We start from the raw sequence: 20,000 nt of genomic DNA, 5'->3' as shown, positions 1-20,000 counted from the left end.
TCGTAATACAACTTTTTAATAAAATAAAACATTATTTTTTTATTAACATATACAAAAAAAAAAAAAAATTTTTAATTAGGCCTGGTCATAAGTATGGAAACTTATGACCATTTTAAATGTTCCTTTGCAAACAATAATCTACCCATCTTATTTTTCTTAGAAATTAACTGTTTTTTGACAGCCACTCTTCCAAATAAGCCCGCATCATTTAACCTTCTATGAACTGTCCTGTCAGATAATAAAACTCCATGCTGTTCCAAGATTTCTTCTTTTATATCCTTTGATGACTTTCTAGGATCTTTTGTAGAAGTATTTTATATAACTTTATCCAATCTTTTTGTTGTTTTTCTTGGTCTTCCAGGATTCATTTTCACTTCCACAGTTTCCCTTTCTTTGAATTTTTTAATAATTTTTGAAACTGTACCTTTTGGAACTTGAAAATTTCTAGAATTATCAATTGGTTTATTACCGTTTTTAAAACACTCAACTATTTTATTTTTAATATCACTAGAATAATATTTTCGCGGTGCCATACTGATTAATATAAAAGTAAACTATGATGAACTAACAAAGATGTCAATTCTAACACGTTTTAATTCTAAATGATAAGATTTGTTTATGTTTAGTGACAAGTTTGAACAAGTTTCCACACTTTTGTCCAATCGAAATAAGGAAATATTAGTATGTAATAAAATGTCTTAGAAAAGACAACTTCAAACTTGTAGTATATATAAAGTAGACTATTGCAAGTACACTCGGGTTAAATAATTTTGGTTTTATTTAATACAAATAAAAAAAAATGTAACTTTAAAAAAGTTTTCATACTTTTGGCCACCACTGTATATATACATATATGTATATACATGTATATAAATATATATATATATATATATATATATATATATATATATATATATATATATATCAGAATGAGAAAAACTGAGGTCAGCAATAATTTGCCAATCTATATCTTTTAAAGGTCGGCAGCAGGCTGGCAAAAATAATGTATACAAAGGTCTTACCAAAAACATAGAAATGAGGTTGGCAATTTTTTGCCGACTGCAAACAATTTTAGGTTGCAAAATGCCAACCCTTATTCTGAGGATTGTATATATATTATATATATATATATATATATATATATATATATATATATATATATATATATATATATATATATATATATATATAACTTGTTTCTCCACGCAGCGGCCTTGTTCGTCAAGGTTCGTGTTTCGGAATTATAGAGTTGAGAGAGGGTTATAACCACAAGTAGCCTCCTCATCTGTAGTGGCCTTATTGGCCTTGGGGAGGTGAAGTAACAAAACAAAAAAAATATATAAATATATATATATATATATATATATATATATATATATATATATATATATATATATATATACACACACACAAATAAATTAAAAGATTACCTAAAAAAATTTATAAACAGGAATTTTAATACAATGTAAATATAGATAACAAATGCTATGAAAAATAATTTAAAAAATCAAACCTGTTTGGGACACTAACCACAACATGTGTGCACATTACATTAAAATATTGTACATCATGAACAATACCACCCAACTCTTCAATTATTGCAGCATAGTTTATTTTTTCCTGAGCAGTCATACCAGACAATAAAAACTGATAATTTTCATTATTTTTTATACTATTATTCTGTCCATGGTTGAAAACAATTTCATTGTTTTTTAAATGTTCACTTAAAAGGTTTGTTTGAGGTTTATTCTCTGATTTTAATTCTCTATCCTTAAATAAATAATATGATTCATAAACAAATTAAAAAAAAAAGTAAAATATAAAAAAAGGAATCATTTCTGCTGCTTACTTCATCACATTCCTTTATTATGTTTCTGCTATCCAAATTTTCAATAAAACTTTCTAAATCTTGACTAGGGCTAACTCTTTTGAGCTGTTCTAAAATTCGTCGACGCTCTGATATTCCAGGATCATCATATGTTATATAGTCACCTTGCGATTGTTCTGTATTAAAATCGTCATCTTTTTTTGGAAAGAAATCACTTCGATTTAAGCTTTCACTGCTGCTTTTCTAAAGAAAAAGATATTAGTAAATTTGTTAATTTTACACAAGACCATAAGAAATAAAATATTGCTGAATCTGAATTTAAAATTCGAATCTAGAATTTATAAAAACAAGAACCAAAATAAGACAAACATTTTGGGAAAGTCTTCTTCCGCTCCTTGTGTTAATACTTGCAAAGTTGTTATTGGAATTAGTTCGACGACTGCGCTTACTCTTTGCTGTCGTCTGAAATAATAAGATCATTTATCAATATCAAAAAATAAAAAATATGTTAAAATAAACTATGTAAATATGTGTTGAATATTTACTAACTTTGGTGTAGGGTGCTTAGGCCAAGAGAGGAAAAAAAAGAGTATCCAAAAAGATTAAGTTGGTTTAGATACTCAGAGATCTGGGAAACATGCAAAAAAATTGCTAATACACATTGAATTGTGTCATTTTGAAGGGGTTGAAATAGGTGCCGGACATTTGGACTCTTGGACTGTCTTTGAGATCTGATGGTCTCGGAGTAACCTATTGTTGTTCATTTTTTAATACACTTTTGTTCTGCGAACAACAAACAGCTTAGCTGTAGACAAAATAAACTTTGATGAGAAATTGTGGAATTCATTACAGGTAAAAATTTTTAAATATCAAGACTTGAACTAGGTGATCACAAATTGCAATATTAGGAAATACTTATGGTCTTTATAATTTCAGTTTTTTTAAAAATCCTAAACTCTGTTTATCACCAAACTCAATAGTTGTTATTCACAAAAATAATTTAATTTTTATTTTGAAATTATTGAATTAAAATCTCATTTATTAAACCATATTTCTACTATTTCTACTATTACTTTTACTATTATTAAAAATCATGATTTAAACTTTAATATTTCAATTCATTTGATAAGTCAACAAATATAAATAGAAAAATAGCAAACATTACGATGTAATAATAAAAAAACTATGCATATTGCAAGTCTAAAATAACTGCATATTGCAAGTCTAAAGGAATTTAGTGGTGATCAAATATTTTATATTAAAAAAATCGTGAAATAAAATAGAACTTTTATATCTTATTTAAACTTTACTTAATAATTTCTTATAGATATATAACCGTCAATTTAATGCTTGTAACCCTCTTATGCAGATATGTATATAAAATTAATGAGGAATTTAAAAACATATAAAAACTTTAATTACTCTAAGTATTTTAAAACAAAACAAAAAACTCTAATAACTTATTTTAAAATATATCTTTTTTATTATTATTTTTATTATCAATTAATTAGTTTCTAATTTAAAAAATTTTAGTTTTTATATAAATAAATTTTAAAGTTTCCTCCTAAACAAAAACCGATTGTAATGTTTCATTACAATGCACAATAGCTTTAGTATAATTTTTTATTGGTTAACTTTTAAATTACTGGGCAAATTTTTCAGACCTTTTATAGTATTATTTTTCTTATGAGTTTTTTATTTATTTATAATGCTTTAATTAATTGGTGTTTAAAGAAACAATAATTGAAGACCTTGGAATGAAAACCTCAAATGTCACAAACGATCTTTTTATCAGGAGAGCATTTTAACTGAATTTCATGGTTCCACTAATATATATGACTATCTTTTAAATGTCAAATCATAGAACCATATCAAATATAACAATCATAGAACCGCATTTTGCGCACTGAATAAGTATAACTAATATTATTATTTAAGTATGCATAATTAAATATTGATTAAAAAGTTAATGTGACGTTTGAGGTTTTTCCAAAAGATTTGGACTTTTGCTGTTTTTGCTTCAAAATACGGAGAAATATCATTATAAAAGGAAAAATAAAAACAACAAAATTGATCATTTTTTTTTTCTTTTAGTTTATAAAGTGGAAGAAAAAGATCTTATGAATATTTTTTACTTTTTTAAGTAACAAAAAAAATAATAAAAATAAAAATAATTAAAAGATAAAAGCATGAAATACAAAACATTATAAACTGAAATATTATATCGAAAATACTATCTCAATTAAATATGAATTTTAATCTATATCAGTTAATCCCTCGCTATCTTCCTCGTCAGCATCTACCATATCGTGTCACAAGGCAAATTTTCATAAAAGTTGGCATTTTGAGGATTTTGTAAATATTTACATAGTCTTATAACATCCTTTTTTTTTGGACCCTTTAATGGAATCAAACCATTATAGGATAGTTTGTAGGAAATTGGAGTAGGTATACTGTTTTTTTTTAGTATTTTAAATCTTTCCCAAGATTCAAAGAAACTATTTTGTTTAGCTATAACTTCGTCAACATTATCTCTGTCTATTTTATACATTCTGACTTGTCTTAGTTTGAAGTTTTTTCCATAATTTACCTTAAAGTAAGGCTTAAGCATGTCTTTTATACTAAAAAAGTCTTCCTGTTTTGGTTTTTCAAGAATGAAAGGTTTTGGTGTTTTCCTTACTTCAAGAACAACCTTATCCCAATCCTCAGGGATATCTGCCAAGATTGTTTTTCTAGCATTGCTAAACAGATGGAAATCTGCATCATTTGGCAAATAGGAGTGACCTCTTATAGGAAAAACATGAATTACACAATAAATTTTTTTAAGTACATGTACTACCAAAACCAAATCATGACAAAATTCTTATTTTGTCCAGAACACCCATCACTCAAAATATATAAGGTTTAAATATGTTTATTTAACCAGTGGAGCAACATTGATGTTACTTTATTTTGCCCACGTTTCGCCACTCCTTCATAATAAGAATACATGAATACATCATTTCAAGCTAAATCATGTATCCCAAATACATAATACCACAACTGCCTAGAATAGAATACAGCATTTGTAACCATATTTGGCAAAGACAAATTTTGCATGAAGTCAAATGATATGACAGTAATATCAGTAGAAGAGCTCGCTAGTAGTTTTAAGTGTCGCTTTTTATTTGTAAACTCTTGCGCTCTTGCCAAATGAAGCTTGTGTTTTATCTCCAGTTTTTGTTTGTCTTCTTCATGAAAATCAAAAACTTTTGTAAAAAAGTTTTGTTTTAACTGAATCACAGTATGAACATTTATCGCTGCGAGGAGATCCAAAGGATAGATTGTATTTGGTTGTAAAAATGCTGTAGTATGTATCATATTTTAGTTGCATTTTGTAAAATTGTAAGAAGAGTTCGTGCATTTTTTTATGCTTAATGTCTCTGGAAGGTATCTTACATTTTTATTTTTGGTAAAAGAATAATGGCTTTGACGGCCTTTGAAGGATTGAATATGAGAATGAATGAGCTGTGAAATATGAGAAATTATTTGATCAAGTACAGCATGTGGGCAATTTTTATGTTTTCCTCGTTTATCTTTTGGGGCTAATCATGTACTTGTGATATGATTTTGAATACGTCTCAGTCGAGGATGAGAATACCATGAATTGATAAAAATGCTTTCATACAAAGCCCATAGCTAAGACCATCATCTGAAGATTTTATCTGAAACAAATAAGAATAAATTTTATTAAGAATGATGAGGATTTGTATGTATTTTATAAGACGCATCAGGAATAATAATACTGACCTTATACTTGTAAGATGCTGAATGCATGTAAATATCATCGTTAAAAGGAATTACATCTTTCAAGTTCCTTTTTATCCTTGAACGTCTTCTTTTTATATTTATCACTTCAATACAACCAGATAAATAAACATCTTGTTCATTTTTAGTTTCCATTTTGTAAAACATATCGAATACTTCCGTTCTGATATCTGCATTCACTCTTTCAAAACAGTGTAATTTCTTATTTCATAATTCAATGCTTTATTTTATACCTGCAATCTTTGCCAACAGTTTTAGCAGGAAGATACTTTCCTACATGATTAACATGACCAGCTCGCTTTACTTTTGCAATTTTAATAGTAGTTCTGCTTGCTGTGTTTAATTTTTCTTTTCCTGGGTTTTTCAGACAATTGTATATTTGAACTTTCCATTATAAACCCTGCAAAAACTTATAGATAAACAGAAAACGACACAAGAAGCACTATTCATTAATGTCAAAATACAAGTGATTTATACCGCCGTGCATAGGTAAAAATGCGGACATTTGCTGTTTTTAAAAAAACCGGTTGTGACTATTGATGTTTTTAAAAAAATACCTTTTTTTTGACAATCAATTTGAAGGACATATAATTTTAAAATAAATATTTAACAAGAGTCATTACATAGACTCATATATAGGCAACCTAAAAATAACATAAACCCAATTTGCATAAAAGTGGACATTTGATGTTTTCATTCCAAGGTCTTCAATTTAAAATGTGTAAATTTTGACTGTAATTTTTGCAAAAGTAAATTTATTGTTTTGATATTTTCAATATGATTAATTGACGTTTCATTAAAACAGAGTTCAGAGTTTTTAATAAACTGCAAATTTGAGGACCAGAAATATTTCCAGATATTATGATTATCATTATTTATTATTTCTATTTCTGTACCGTAAACTATGTTTGTGAAAGTTACTTACATTTTAATTTCACAAAACTCTTTTTTAATCTTCTTTAGCCTACATATGCTATTTGTACAACATAAAACAGAACAATTAACTTTTACTCTCTTTATACATAGTTTCTGTTTTAAGAGTCCTTTAAAATTGATAGAATTTAATTTGAAAGGTTCTCATAAAAAATTTTATTTGAAAGTGTCTAAAATGTTTATACTTCCTTCACTCAAGTCAAAATGTGTAATTTGATATGCTGACTTTATTTCTAAGCTTAAACTGTAAAGTTTTATAACTCTCAGGTGCTTAATACAAGGTGGGGTGGAAACAAAAGGGTGGATGGGAATTTTCCTTTGGATCTAATAAACAAGAGGATATTACTAAATAGGGTAAGAATTTTTACATTTATTTATATTAGGGAGTTTATACTTTTTAATCTTTAAAGCCAGATTACACTGAAAGTTTTTTAAAGATATTTTTTGTTTAAAAAAAGTAAAAATTTGATAATTAAAAATAAAGGGGGTCTTGATAAGCTTACGGGTGGGTGGGAACAGTTTCCACCAAAAAAAAAAAAGTTTTCCTAAATTGTCTCTTCTGTGTAATAAGCACCAGAGAGTACAGATTAGCGTGAAATTTGTTTTTATAAAGTTTTTTGTATCAAACATTTATACAAAACACAATTTTTCATAATTTCATTTTTTAATTTTAGAGCATGATCAAGACTTTTTAAAAATCATTTTAACAAATGAGAAAATTAAAAAAAAATAATAATAAGAGAAAATATTTTAACAAATGAGAAAATTAAAAAAAAATAATAAGAGAAAATCTTTTAACAAATGAGAAAATTAAAAAAAAAAAGAGAAAATCTTTTAACAAACGAGAAAACCTTCTCTCTCTCTCTCTCTCTCTCTCTCTCTCTCTCTCTCTCTCTCTCTCTCTCTCTCTCTCTCTCTCTCTCTCTCTCTCTCTAAATATATATAAACTCTTATGTATTTATATAACTGTTTAAAATTATAACATTTCTTAGAAATTACTTGTAATTAATTAGATTTAGATTTTAAAGCTGCACATGAAGCTGATTAGGTGACAAAAATACAAAATAGTTACAATGAAAGAAAAGTTTTAACAGATGTTTCAGTTGGTAAGAGAGTATTGATTCTCTGGGTTGATTAGTTAGGTTCATTGAACTCAAATTTACATTTAACATTAAAATATTTTGTGCTAGATTAGCAAACTCAAAAACAATAAATAAAAGTCAAGTTCAAACTTTTGATAAAAAATGTTTATCTAAAAAAGACTTCCTTAACACATGAACAACTCTATTTCAAGCATTCAAGAACAAGAATATTTAACAAATTGTTTTCAAAGTTGACAAACGTCATTACAAGATACACCATTTAAAAATTTTATTACAAGATACATTGGTTTAAAAATAGATACAATTTTGTTTGCTGGTAATGTAACTCTTTTGTTTCCACAAAAATAGTTTTTTGATAAGAAAACTTTAATTAGAAGTATAATGAAGTTAAACTAGAAGATAAACATAAGTAAATTAGAAGGTAGAAACTATTTTTAACTTTTTTGTAAATATATTTCAGCAAATATAAAAATAAGAGTATATATAAAACCTTGGTTGCTTCCATAATTTGTTCCATTTTTTTCTGAAAATCTTCATTCACATTTTCAGCAATGTTTTCAATAGTAAGGGTTTGTGGAACTTTTAGATTTTTTGTTTCTTCTTCTTTAGCTAAAGGCTAAAAGAACCAACCAATATTAATAAAAAAAAAACCAACTTTTTAATTACATTTACCTGTGTAAAACTTTAAATGTAATATAAATGTTTCATAAAAATATGGCTGTAAGAAAATATAGCTGTGTATATGTTAAACATAGTTATAAAAAACTGACCAGCTTCACTGAGGAAACATTTAATGACATTCGAGGATTAAATGTAACTGGATACAATATTTCATCAACATGTTCATTTGAAGATAAACATGCTTCTAACCAAAAAGGTGAAACTAGATACTTTTTATTGCGCTTTGCTTCCATATAGTCTTTATTTGAATCATTAACACGACCCTAACAAATAAGTTTTTAAATTTTGCAGTTAAGTTTTTGAAAGAATCTTTAAAATACACTCTTTAGATTAATATATACATGTAAATTTTTTATGCAAAATTATAAATTAAAATATATATATATTCAGAGTTGTTAACAAGGCCAAGACCAAGGCCAAAAGTTTTAAGGTCAAGTCCAAGATTAAGAGTTTCAAGGCCAAGGCCTACGCAAACATTTTCAAGACCAAAGACTTCAATTTTTGCCTTACGTTAAGGCCAATTATTAACAAAACTGTAAGTAGCAAGTGCTGTGACAATAAAACCACATTTTATAAAAATAGACCAAGGTTATGCGCAGAATTTAACAAAGTCAATAAGAAATATGTATTTTTTTTTTTAAGGCCGTGGCCAAAACAATTAAGGTCAAGGTTAAAATTTTCAAGGCCAAGACCAAGACCAAGGCCTCAGTTTTTGGCTTTAAGGCAAGGCCAAGGACTAACAACTCTGTATATATTTAATAGATATTTAGAAATACCTGATGTACAAAATGAGTGCACTCAGAATCATACATAAAGCGACATTCAGCTCCTAAATGTTGTGCCTTTTTATGCAACTCCATTTGTTTTTGAGCAAGTGCCTTACTAACAACCAATACTACACCAGAAAGTACACTGAGATTCTGAGAGAAATAAAACAAATCTTTTTGAATATTATAAAAAACACTTATTAAAACATATTTAAAAAAAGTTGAGTATACACATTTAAAAATGCGTAAGAAAAACAACAGCTTAAATTATATTTTTCAATATTAAAATCTTAATATATTTATCAAACTCAACAGATAAAAATAAAAGTAATTATCACCTGATCTTTACTGACATTATTAAAAGAATTTCGATCTTTTTCAGGAACATGCATGTCAACTGCTCTTTGCATTGCTTCTGCAAATTGGATATCAAATGGCAAACTACCTCGACTTTTACGATTCCTTTTAAAAGAATCTTGTGATAAAGCTACTGGAGATTTTACTGCATCTAATGCATCAGTGAAATCAAAAGATAGATGCAAAGGATTCATTAATCCTGGTGTATTTGAAATGGCAGGGAATGAATTTGATACTCTGAATTGAACATTTTCTGATTGTAAACTTCTTTCATTAGCAATGGCTTTATTAAAATTTGAGAAATCCAGATCGTATTTAGTAAAATCATTTACAGATTTTTGATCTTTTTCAGTTGAGTTGTTTATTTTGAAATCAACTGCAGGCTCCTCAGCAATTTCAATATATTTTTCATTATTTTCACATTTACTGTTGTTTTCAACATTTAAACATTTTAATTTCATGCTATTATCAGTTTCTGGTGATTCTTCAGATAAAAGAGAATAATTACTTTCTGGAACTTTTTTCCCTAATCTAGCACATTCAAACAACCATTCTTGTCTTACACAAGGAATATTCCATTTTAATGATGCAGCATACTTTGATCCTTCAGGCTTCATTAATACAAGATGAGTACTTGCAACCATATCATTACCGTCACGCCGAGCAAAATAGTCTTGAGCTAGTGCCCCTACAGAAAAAGTATATAAAAAATACTGACCAAGTTGCAAGCACAGAAAAAATATAGAGTATAGTCTCAAGTCATCGGACACTTATAATAGTTGTTTTAATAAAGTATAAGCAATCTTTGTTGATCTTTAGTATACTTGCAAACTTTGCTGGTCAAATAATTAACTATTCCAAGGTTATTATTGCAACATTCAAAACTCTTAGATTATTACTCACTGACTTTTTGAGAACGGCAAACAATTGGTACTTGCAAAGCCACGAACTCAAATTTAAGAAATGAAAAAAAATCAATTATTTGTATGAGTTTATTTATTCAGTTTTGATAGACAAAAAAAGTTTGTACTAAAAGGTCATTTCTGTGCATCAATTCATTTTTTTAAAGCATAGATTCATATGTACACAAATGTTTACAACCTTAAATGAGTAGACCACTGCTATTAATAACAAAAGGTAGCTGATACCATTTATATAGACTTTGAGAAAGCCTTTGCTACTGTGTCTCCCTCTAAGTTACTGTTCAAACTGCACTGTTATGGTATTGAGTATGAACTGCTAAACTGAATTAAAAACTTTTTAAAAAGTAGTTCTCAATGCATTTTTATTAAGACTCACCAAACTGTTTGCAAACAACTAGTCAGAAATATAACGCACCTTACCCACCCTTGCCAAAAAATATCAGGACAGTCAAATAATTGTCAACTTAATATATTCACTGGTAGTAGATATATTGCACAACAAAAATATGAAAAACAAATTTTATGATTTATTTTATGTTCTATTTACTCATGTGTTACTGACTTTATATTTATAAGGGTTAAAATTATAGGGCTTTTTAAGGGCTGCAGTCCTTTTAGGGTCTTTCCATCTCTGAAGATATGTTTTAACATATCTTTAATATAGAACAACAAATAAATCAATAAGAAAAAAGAATTCAAATTAGGTGGTAAAATTTTACCTAATAACTCTGCAAGATGAAATAAGTGTTGGCGTTCCATTCCAGTATACTGACTGACAGTGACAACACAGTTTTTCAATGGCTTGACATCATCTGCTAAAAAAATTGGTCGATAGAGATAACTTGAATTAATATCCTTTAGCTCCTCAGAGTCAATACTCTGCTCTAACCAACACACTGTAGCCTGGTAAAGGAAATTTTTTTATTTTTGATCAATTAAAAATATTCTTAACTCAAATGAAAATTTTCAGTTTTGATTTCAAAATTATAATAAACCTAATAAGCAATAAGATCTAAAAAAAAAATGTTTTAACTATTATCAAACTTAAATAGAGGAAAGAAAAATCTACAAAATAAAATAAAAATCAACTTGATATCTTCATAAATATGTTCATTTAAAAGTTTTAGCAAACTTTTCAATGAACATGTTTCTGAAAAAAAAACGCAAAATAAAGTTTGGTAATTTTAAAACTTAGTTAAAATTACATTAGTGTTGTAAGAAATTTTGTAACTAGATGTGTCATTTTTATATAATATTTAAAACTTATGGTCATAATATGAATTCATAAATTATTCACTACTAAATTTATTTAAAAAATCAAGTTTTATTTTTTATTATTTGAGGAAAAGTTTTTCATGCAGAATCTTTGATATTCCATTCTTTTTGTTTTGTTTATGAAATAATTTTAAACACAAAAAAAACTCTTATCTTTAAGATGATTATTGATCCAAAAATAAAAAAGTTGTTTTTGCGTTTAATGAAGGCACTTTCTTTTTTGTTCATTATCTCCAAAACTAGTTTAGAAAACTTGATACCATTTTGCATTGTGCGCCTCATATCGATGGTTTATAGCACAAAAGTCCATAGTTTCAGAGATCTTTAACTGATTTTTAATGTCAAAAAATGTTTAATTTAAAAATTGTTTTTAATATATCTATAATATATGAAATGTTTGAATACCTTTTAAAAATCAATCATCATGATTTTCGAAAGGTTATAACAGTTTCTAAAATTAATTTTTGATAGATTTTTTGTTTAAAGAATTAATTTCTTAACTTTTAATTTAATTGTTAATTGCTTTGTAACTATTATTAATATTTTTAAAATATAATTAACAAAATTAAATTAAAATAAAAAAATTTAATTAATTAATTTAAATTAAAATTAAAAAATTTAGGATCAAAACTGATCTTTTTTTAGAGCTTTTCGATTATAGTTACTTTTTTCAAGTAGATTGACATTAGATAAGACCTGTTGAAAACAAAACAAAACCAGTTTCTTTTTTTAAATCCTTTTTCTAAAAATCTAAAATATTTAAAGAGTTTCAAAACTCAACACAGTTGTGTCTTTTGAGCGCCAAAATATATATTAATGAAATTTGAAATGTTATGGTTAAACTATTTATGGTAAAGCAAATTGAAAAAAAAAACCTTTTTAGAAAAATTATCATTTTAATAAATATTAGCACAAATAAGTTGCAACTTTCATCTTCAAATTTTTTTTTTGAAAAGACCTTTATTTTTTGAACGCAAAAAAAATGTTACACGTTTACTGACACACACAAAACGTATATCTCAAATTGAAAAAGACAAGAAATATAAAGATTTAAAAATATATAAATATATCCTTGAAAATCTGTATTTAACAGCATTTAACAACTATATCTTCTTCACTATAATTGAATGTTTTTTACACATTTGAGTTTAACATTACTTTAACTTTCAACAATGGTTTAACAACTAAGTATATTTAAATACTATTTATTATTATTTGGTGAATGCAAGTATTCATGCTTTATCTTGAAGATGTTGGTGATTTCTTTTAAGATGTTTCAATTTTACAAGATGTCAATAATTCAAAGAGATGTTTATTTATTTAGGACAATTGCTGATAAAGGGTATAACCTTCCCAAAAATCTATCAAAAGATTTGGTCATTTTTTAATGAACAAAAGGCTATTGCAATTTCATGATGTTGTTGATGAGTTGTAATCATCGAAACAAATGTCAACAAGCATTGACAATTTTCATTTCTGATTGGTTTCCACAAAAAAATAAATAAACCAAAGGTATCACTTTTGATGTTTCAGCATATTTTATTTTCATCAAAAAAAAAATAATAATAATAATAAACATAGTTTTTATATTCACCAAGAAGCATGGTATTAGCCTAAGAATTAATGAAACAATTATTTCTAACAGAAGTAACTGCACAGCAAAGTACTAGTGAAGAAGTTGCAGAAATTTATATATTTGTACTGAACATAAACCTAAACTCTATATATAAACTATATATTTGTACTGAACATAAACCTAAAATCAAGATCAACACCAGATTCTTATAAATTGAATTTACCAGCTCAAAAAAGCTAATATTCTACAATACAAATTAATTGAGGTTTAAACAAAATAACTTCATATTTATGAAGATATTGGAATAATTATATAGTGTTCTTTTAATAGTGAAATCAGTCAATGGAGAGCGAACAAGTAATTTTAACACACAGAATTGTGGTATAAGAACTAAGAACAAGAATAATAAATGAATTTTATAAACGCAATTGTACTTTTTAAGAGCTGATTTTAAACTTATTAATAAACAATAAATAAATGATCTTAACAAGTAAATTTTATTTTTTATTTTTTAGCACATTTTTGCAATATTTAAATAATTAAATTAATTAAAAGATAGTTTTTCAAATATTCAAATAATTAAAATATTCAAAAACCACAAATAGTGTTAAAACCTAGATACAACAAACCTTTTAAGTGTTTTGTTTATGTTTTTATGCACTGTTTTGAATATTTATTTGAAATCTTTTTTGCAAATACATCATTGATAGTTTCAAGAGAAACATGGACTCCACAAAATTATCTGCTTTCCTTTTCTAGGTTATATCAAGTTTCAAACCAAAACAGCATTCAGCAACTAAACCAAACAAAGACTAACTTATTATTAAGTTGCTGAAATTAATAGTACTAAATATATTCATGTCTTTTATGGTTAAGTAAACTGGGGGTCCGGTCAATCATCGCCTACATATATAAATTGAATTTTAAAAAACTCGATCAAAAAAGGTGTTAAAAACATTTCCAATAAAATGAATTACCTTCTTTGAATGTGTGAAATTTATTTAGGTATTTAATCGAAGAATTAAGTATCATTCTGTCAAAATATCATAAACCTTTGGCGCAATTCATCAAAACCACCACATTATAGCCATACCTAATAATAATTTTCTTTTAGAGAAATTTCTTCAGACTTAGTAAAAAGAAGAGTGCAACAATTTTACTTACATAATATTCATAAAGATTCAGGTGTTGGAACTATGTTAATAGTTTCTTTAATCAATATTGTAATAAACAAGTGACATTTTAGTAATATTGGATTTGGATATGAGACTTGCTATCATATTGATAATCTACAAATTTATCTGCTTGTAACTTAAAAGTTCTTTTATATTTATTTCTTATTGATTGGCTCACCACAATCGCAACATTTTCCATCATAACCCACCACGCATGTTTTAGAAAAAAATATTATTGTCACTTTATAATTAATTTAATTAACTATTTGCATTTTAACTCAAGGTTGAGAAAAAAAAGGGACAATACAAAGATGATAAAATTTAGGTCATAGGCCAAGGTAAACTTGGATTGAACTTGAAAAAGGTGGAAAACTGTTTTCAGATTCTCCTTTACATTTCAAACTAGAGATTGTATATGGTGTATACATTAAAAGTGTAGAGTATGTATATACTAAAATATGGAAAGTTTAACGGGTCAGCTATGCTATTGATTAAATAAAACATTTCTTTACTTTTTTTTGTTGTCAAGCAAATTATAATCAACTTGATTGAGAATAATTGTGTTCTTCTGAAGTAACTTTCTATAAAAATATCTTCTTCAAACTTTTTAATGACAATTTTTTATCTTAATAATCATTAGAGGTTAAAAAAAAGTTTTTCCAAGAAATATCAAAATTATTTTCTATATAAAGCTAAAATGTTAGATACCTGGGCCTAGACACCTGCAATTAATCCTTAGCTTTTTATATATCCACATAACTAACTGAATGACCATCCATCAGAAAGTCAGAACAAGACAGTAGTATTCTTATTAGAGACTAAACCTTACAATCATGGAAAAGAGACTAAACCATTGCAGCTAAAACAGGTTCAATTACATTTTAAATGTATTTTAAGAAGTTAAAACCAGGAAAGGTATAGTTAAAAGAAGAAGCTCAAATTTGAAAACAGTATTTTATACACTGACAAAAAAGAGATTTATAGAAAATGAATGAACAGTAAAAAAATGACATACTGACTATTGCCATTTATCAATATTATGAGAATTATTTATTAGCAGTAAACAACTCAGTTTTTTTGAGGTAAAAATTCATCACCCACTGCAAGCCTCAAAAGAGAGATGGCATTTAAGATCAGCACCCTTGTTATAAGCAATCAAAACATGATCAGCAAAAACTTTAGAAATAAGACTATCAGAAAGATCATAATATTATAAGAAAAATCAGTAAAATAAATGAGAAAGAATAACAGTTGATAAAGTTATAAGGAAAAATCAATGCAATATATAAATCATAAAAAAATCATATAGCATTCAAATAAAAACTTGTTCATGGGCAAAAAAAATAATGGCAAAAAAATAATGACAAAAAAAATTAAGACAAAACCTAATATAAACAAATATGCAGCCCTCAGAATTAGGTAAAATGAGGTCTTTACTGTTAGAGGTCGGCAAAAAAAAATTTGACAAAAAAAGGGTTATCATAAAACGAGGTCGGCAATTTTTTGCTGATCTCAAACACTTTTAGGTTAGGAAACTAACATTGTTGAATGCTGACCCTAATTCCAAGGGTTGAATATGCTCCATGATTACCATGTCTTTTAAATTGTATAGGCAATAGGTTCAGCAAATATTAAATACACACATACAATCTTTTACACACCACCACACACCATCTTATACAGAACACAGAATCATAGTTTTATTACATTGTTTCATCACATAGTTTGTATTATCACTAATTAAAAGCTATGCCAGTGTTTTTAAAGCAAATTTGATGAGTATAAATTAATTATAACTTAAAATGATAATTTACGCTGGTTTTAATTCTTTTTTAATTGAAAACCACTTAGTAGTCGCAAAAATATAGCATTTTTTAAAATCAGGTTTTCTACCTGAAAAAAAACTTTTTTAATTTATAGAATTTGTATAAAAAAATAAAGACAAATGATGACATGTGGAATACACTTGACAACTGCTTGCTTAAATAATAAAGAAACACTTAAGAAGTGCAATAAAGTTTTTATTTTCAAAACAAAGATGCATGTTTAGGCTGGTGCCTAATATTTAACTTGATGTGTTAGATTGATTCAAAATTAAAATTAGTTTTAAGAAAGCTACCACAAATGGTCATCAGACAAATCATTGTTGAGATATTGACAAAACATTTTTTGAATTAAGTTTGTGCATGTCATTATTTACCATAAAATTAAATTTGTTATAAAAAGTCTGCGAGCCTATCAGGGAAGATGCTATGATTATAATTAGTTTAATGTTTCAGGAAAACTCTTGTCTAAAACTTAATTCTACATAATAAAAATTTTATCAGCAGGTTAAAAACAAAATATCTAAATATTAGGCTGAACAAAACCCCAGATAGGCAAAAATAAAGACTCCCTGATTTTAGACTATATACACTTTAGAAAATTAATTTTTCCAAAACCAGATTTATTTTATTAACTACTTAGAAATCTACATATAAAGTAAGCAAGAATATGAACTAATAACCATAAGTGCTTTAAATAAAAATTTAGTTTACATTTTACTTTAATTTTAGATTACTGATTCAACATCTTCCAATTCAGTTTCTCACTTAATACAACAACCTTATCACTGACAACATTAACTCTGACTAGTATTCAAGATTTATAAACAATAAAAATTTATGAAGGAGATTATAAAAATTAATAACTATATTGTTTACATTTAATACAAATAATACTACATACAAAAATTCATACAAAATATTTATAATTGCAAAAAATTTAATGAGAATATAATACTAAAAATTGTGATAAAAAAAATATATATATTTTAATTAAAGAATACACATTAAAGATAACAGAAGAATATATTCAAGATTGCAGCTTCTTAATCAAAACAAAACAAAAAATATTTTGAACATACTATATCATAGAAGTATTTTATTAAATAAATAAAACAAGTTATTATGTGTTAGCAAAACTATTAAATATTTTCACTCTGTGCATGGCCTACTATAAATACACGGCCGGGTTTGTTGGTTTTTACGGAAAAAATTAGGAGGCCGTTTTTTTTTTTTTTTATAATTATTGAGTTTTCATAGAAAATGCTGGAATAATAAAAATACAAATTATTAAAACAAATAAACAACTGTTTAAAATTCTTTTTTATTTAAAGTAATATAAACATTCATAAAATCACAATAAATTTTAAAATACTGTGAAATTAACAACAAGAAATAGATTAATCATTATGCTTTCTTTTTGTTCTCTTTGATTTTAAAGCAACAATCTCGTCTTTATTTTTCCACCATTGATAATTATTTGCTTGTTGTTAAAGTATATGTTTATAATTATATTATTAATAAATATTATAGCATTATTAAAATGCTGAGGACACATGAAGATCCCTCCTCTTCCAAGATTCAGGAGCTTTCTTGCAGCATATCTGATATTATCAGCATTTAAAAATAAATTTTCTTGAGCTAAATCTAGTTTAGCAAAGCAATAGGATATATATGATGCAAGATGTTTCCCAGGTAATTGAAGCCCCCCTCTAGAGAGCAAATTTGTATACTCAACACAAATGGTGACCTTCTCATGATTTAACAACGCTTCACATTCAGAACAAACAAATTGTTTAGAGATTTTTTTCATAATAAATCCTGCAATGTAGGTTGCCACCTCCTTGCTGTCATCGTCTAAATCAATCTCTTCAAAATCATTTTCAAAATCGATTTCACATGAAAGATCTGGACTTGTCTCTGGTTTAAGATTTAAATCCCAGTAATTTATATCTTCTTTCATTAGAGATTTAATTTGAAGTATTTTCTCAGAAGATTCAACTTCACTTCAAGAAAACAACCTTCACTCATTTGTCTATATTTTGAAAATCGACGTTCTAGAGGGTCACTTTGGAAACGACTTGTTAAAATGTAAGTATAACCTTCATTGAGTAAATCATCACACAAATCAGCAGAACTTTTTAATGTTTTTATCATAGCATTTGCTGTTTGCTTGCTAAGAGTAAACTTTCCACACTCTATTAACTGTTTTATTTGCCATTCATTAATCCACTTCGAAAAACAACGTAAGAATTCAGGTTTTTTATCTTCCCTCACAACTGCATAACCAATATAGTTATCTGAATATTTTGACTTTAAATTCGATATTAACCACCAACTATTAATAAGGCGTAAAAATTCAGCTGCAGATAAATCTTGTGGAAAATAACTTTTAATGGCAGCTGACGTTGTTTCATGAAAAACATTCAAAGCAAGAGGAACACTTTGCTTATCATTTCCTGGATGTAAAGTTTGAAATGTGAGATTATGTGCCTTACGTAAATTACCACTAAGTTTTTTATCTTTTTCGTAAGTTTTATGGAGAAGATGCCAAGATATTTCACCAGCAGTAACTGAAATAGGATTATAAAGTCCATCGAAATGGAAAACAGGGAATATAAATCGCTTAGAATTAAGTAGATTATTTAGAATATTTTTTAAGAGATGAACACTATCATACATAAGGTAAATTTTTTTTTCTTCGTACACAATAAAATGATTTTCTTCAGATTCACCAGTTCCGAAGCATTTAATCAACTGTCCATATCCTGATACATTTGTCGAATGATTGTCTGCAACTATTGAATGTACATTAAATCCTGCTAATTTCAAAACAGACAAACTTTCTTTAATTTCAAGGAAAACTGTATCTCCATTTATTTTTGTTTGTGGACAAGACTTTATGATATAAGGGATAGATTTTTTTAAACTCACAACCATAAAAACAAGGATACTTTTGAAAAAGTTACCATTTTTATCCAAACCAACATATTTACCGCTACTATACTCACTACATTTCTGTAAATACATTTCATCCAACATTAAAATACAGTCTGGGTATACTTTTCTTCCTCCAAAAGTAACTTAATAGCTTTTAAGGGTTCAATTCCTCCAGCTGCTAATTTTTTTTAAACTGACAATGACGGTAAAGGTATTTTTTCTTGCAATTGAATGTATGCTTGCTTTGAAGTATAGCGTTGTAATAATGAAAAACGAAGAACTTCAGATGAATATGGTTTCCTGCCTTTCGGTTTATAATATTGGATACTATGAATTTCATCTAAAATAGTATTTTTTTTTTCTGCAACAAAAATACGCATATATGATGCAAGGTTTTCTAATATGCTAATATTTTTAAGTAAATATTGGTTTTGCTTAAACCACTTTGGAAGAGGAATTTGACATCCATTGTGATGCAACTTTACATGCAAAGTAGAATCGACTTGTATTGATTCAATACAGGGAGCATCATCAATAGATGCCACATTAAAAATACGATAATATAAAACATGGGAGTCATATTTTTGAAAAATAAAGCCAACAGGACTTGAACATGAATTTAATATTTCTAGGTCTTTGATAGAATCTTTTTCCATAAAAATATCTGATTCATCTTGAATGCTTGTGACACATCTAGTTGGAGATTTTCTTGATGGACCTGGAATAGATAATAACAGAGAAGGTGGAATTTTTTTTATTGCATCATTTGAATAATAGTTGGTATCGGATGAAGATCATAAATAAGAGTCATT

The 20,000-nt window shown here is 26.7% G+C and overlaps 1 protein-coding gene across 2 annotated transcripts in view; it reads right to left on the bottom strand.

Moving 5' to 3' along the window:
- LOC100213284 (DNA topoisomerase 2-binding protein 1) overlaps positions 1–20,000 on the bottom strand; it is a 39,047-nt gene that overhangs the window by 12,643 nt on the left and 6,404 nt on the right. For both annotated transcript variants that reach the window (XM_065793669.1, XM_065793668.1), the window contains exons 4-11: positions 11,119–11,302; positions 9,458–10,164; positions 9,129–9,272; positions 8,442–8,615; positions 8,162–8,287; positions 2,198–2,290; positions 1,850–2,071; positions 1,514–1,770 (exon numbers count right to left, since the gene is read on the bottom strand). In XM_065793669.1, coding sequence (XP_065649741.1) covers positions 1,514–1,770; positions 1,850–2,071; positions 2,198–2,290; positions 8,162–8,287; positions 8,442–8,615; positions 9,129–9,272; positions 9,458–10,164; positions 11,119–11,302 — 1,907 coding nt within the window. The remainder of the gene's footprint in view (positions 1–1,513; positions 1,771–1,849; positions 2,072–2,197; positions 2,291–8,161; positions 8,288–8,441; positions 8,616–9,128; positions 9,273–9,457; positions 10,165–11,118; positions 11,303–20,000) is intronic.

This window comes from Hydra vulgaris, chromosome 03 (genome assembly GCF_038396675.1).
Source record: "Hydra vulgaris chromosome 03, alternate assembly HydraT2T_AEP".
Taxonomy (NCBI): Eukaryota; Metazoa; Cnidaria; class Hydrozoa; order Anthoathecata; family Hydridae; genus Hydra; species Hydra vulgaris.
This window is presented reverse-complemented; position numbering and strand designations above follow the sequence as displayed.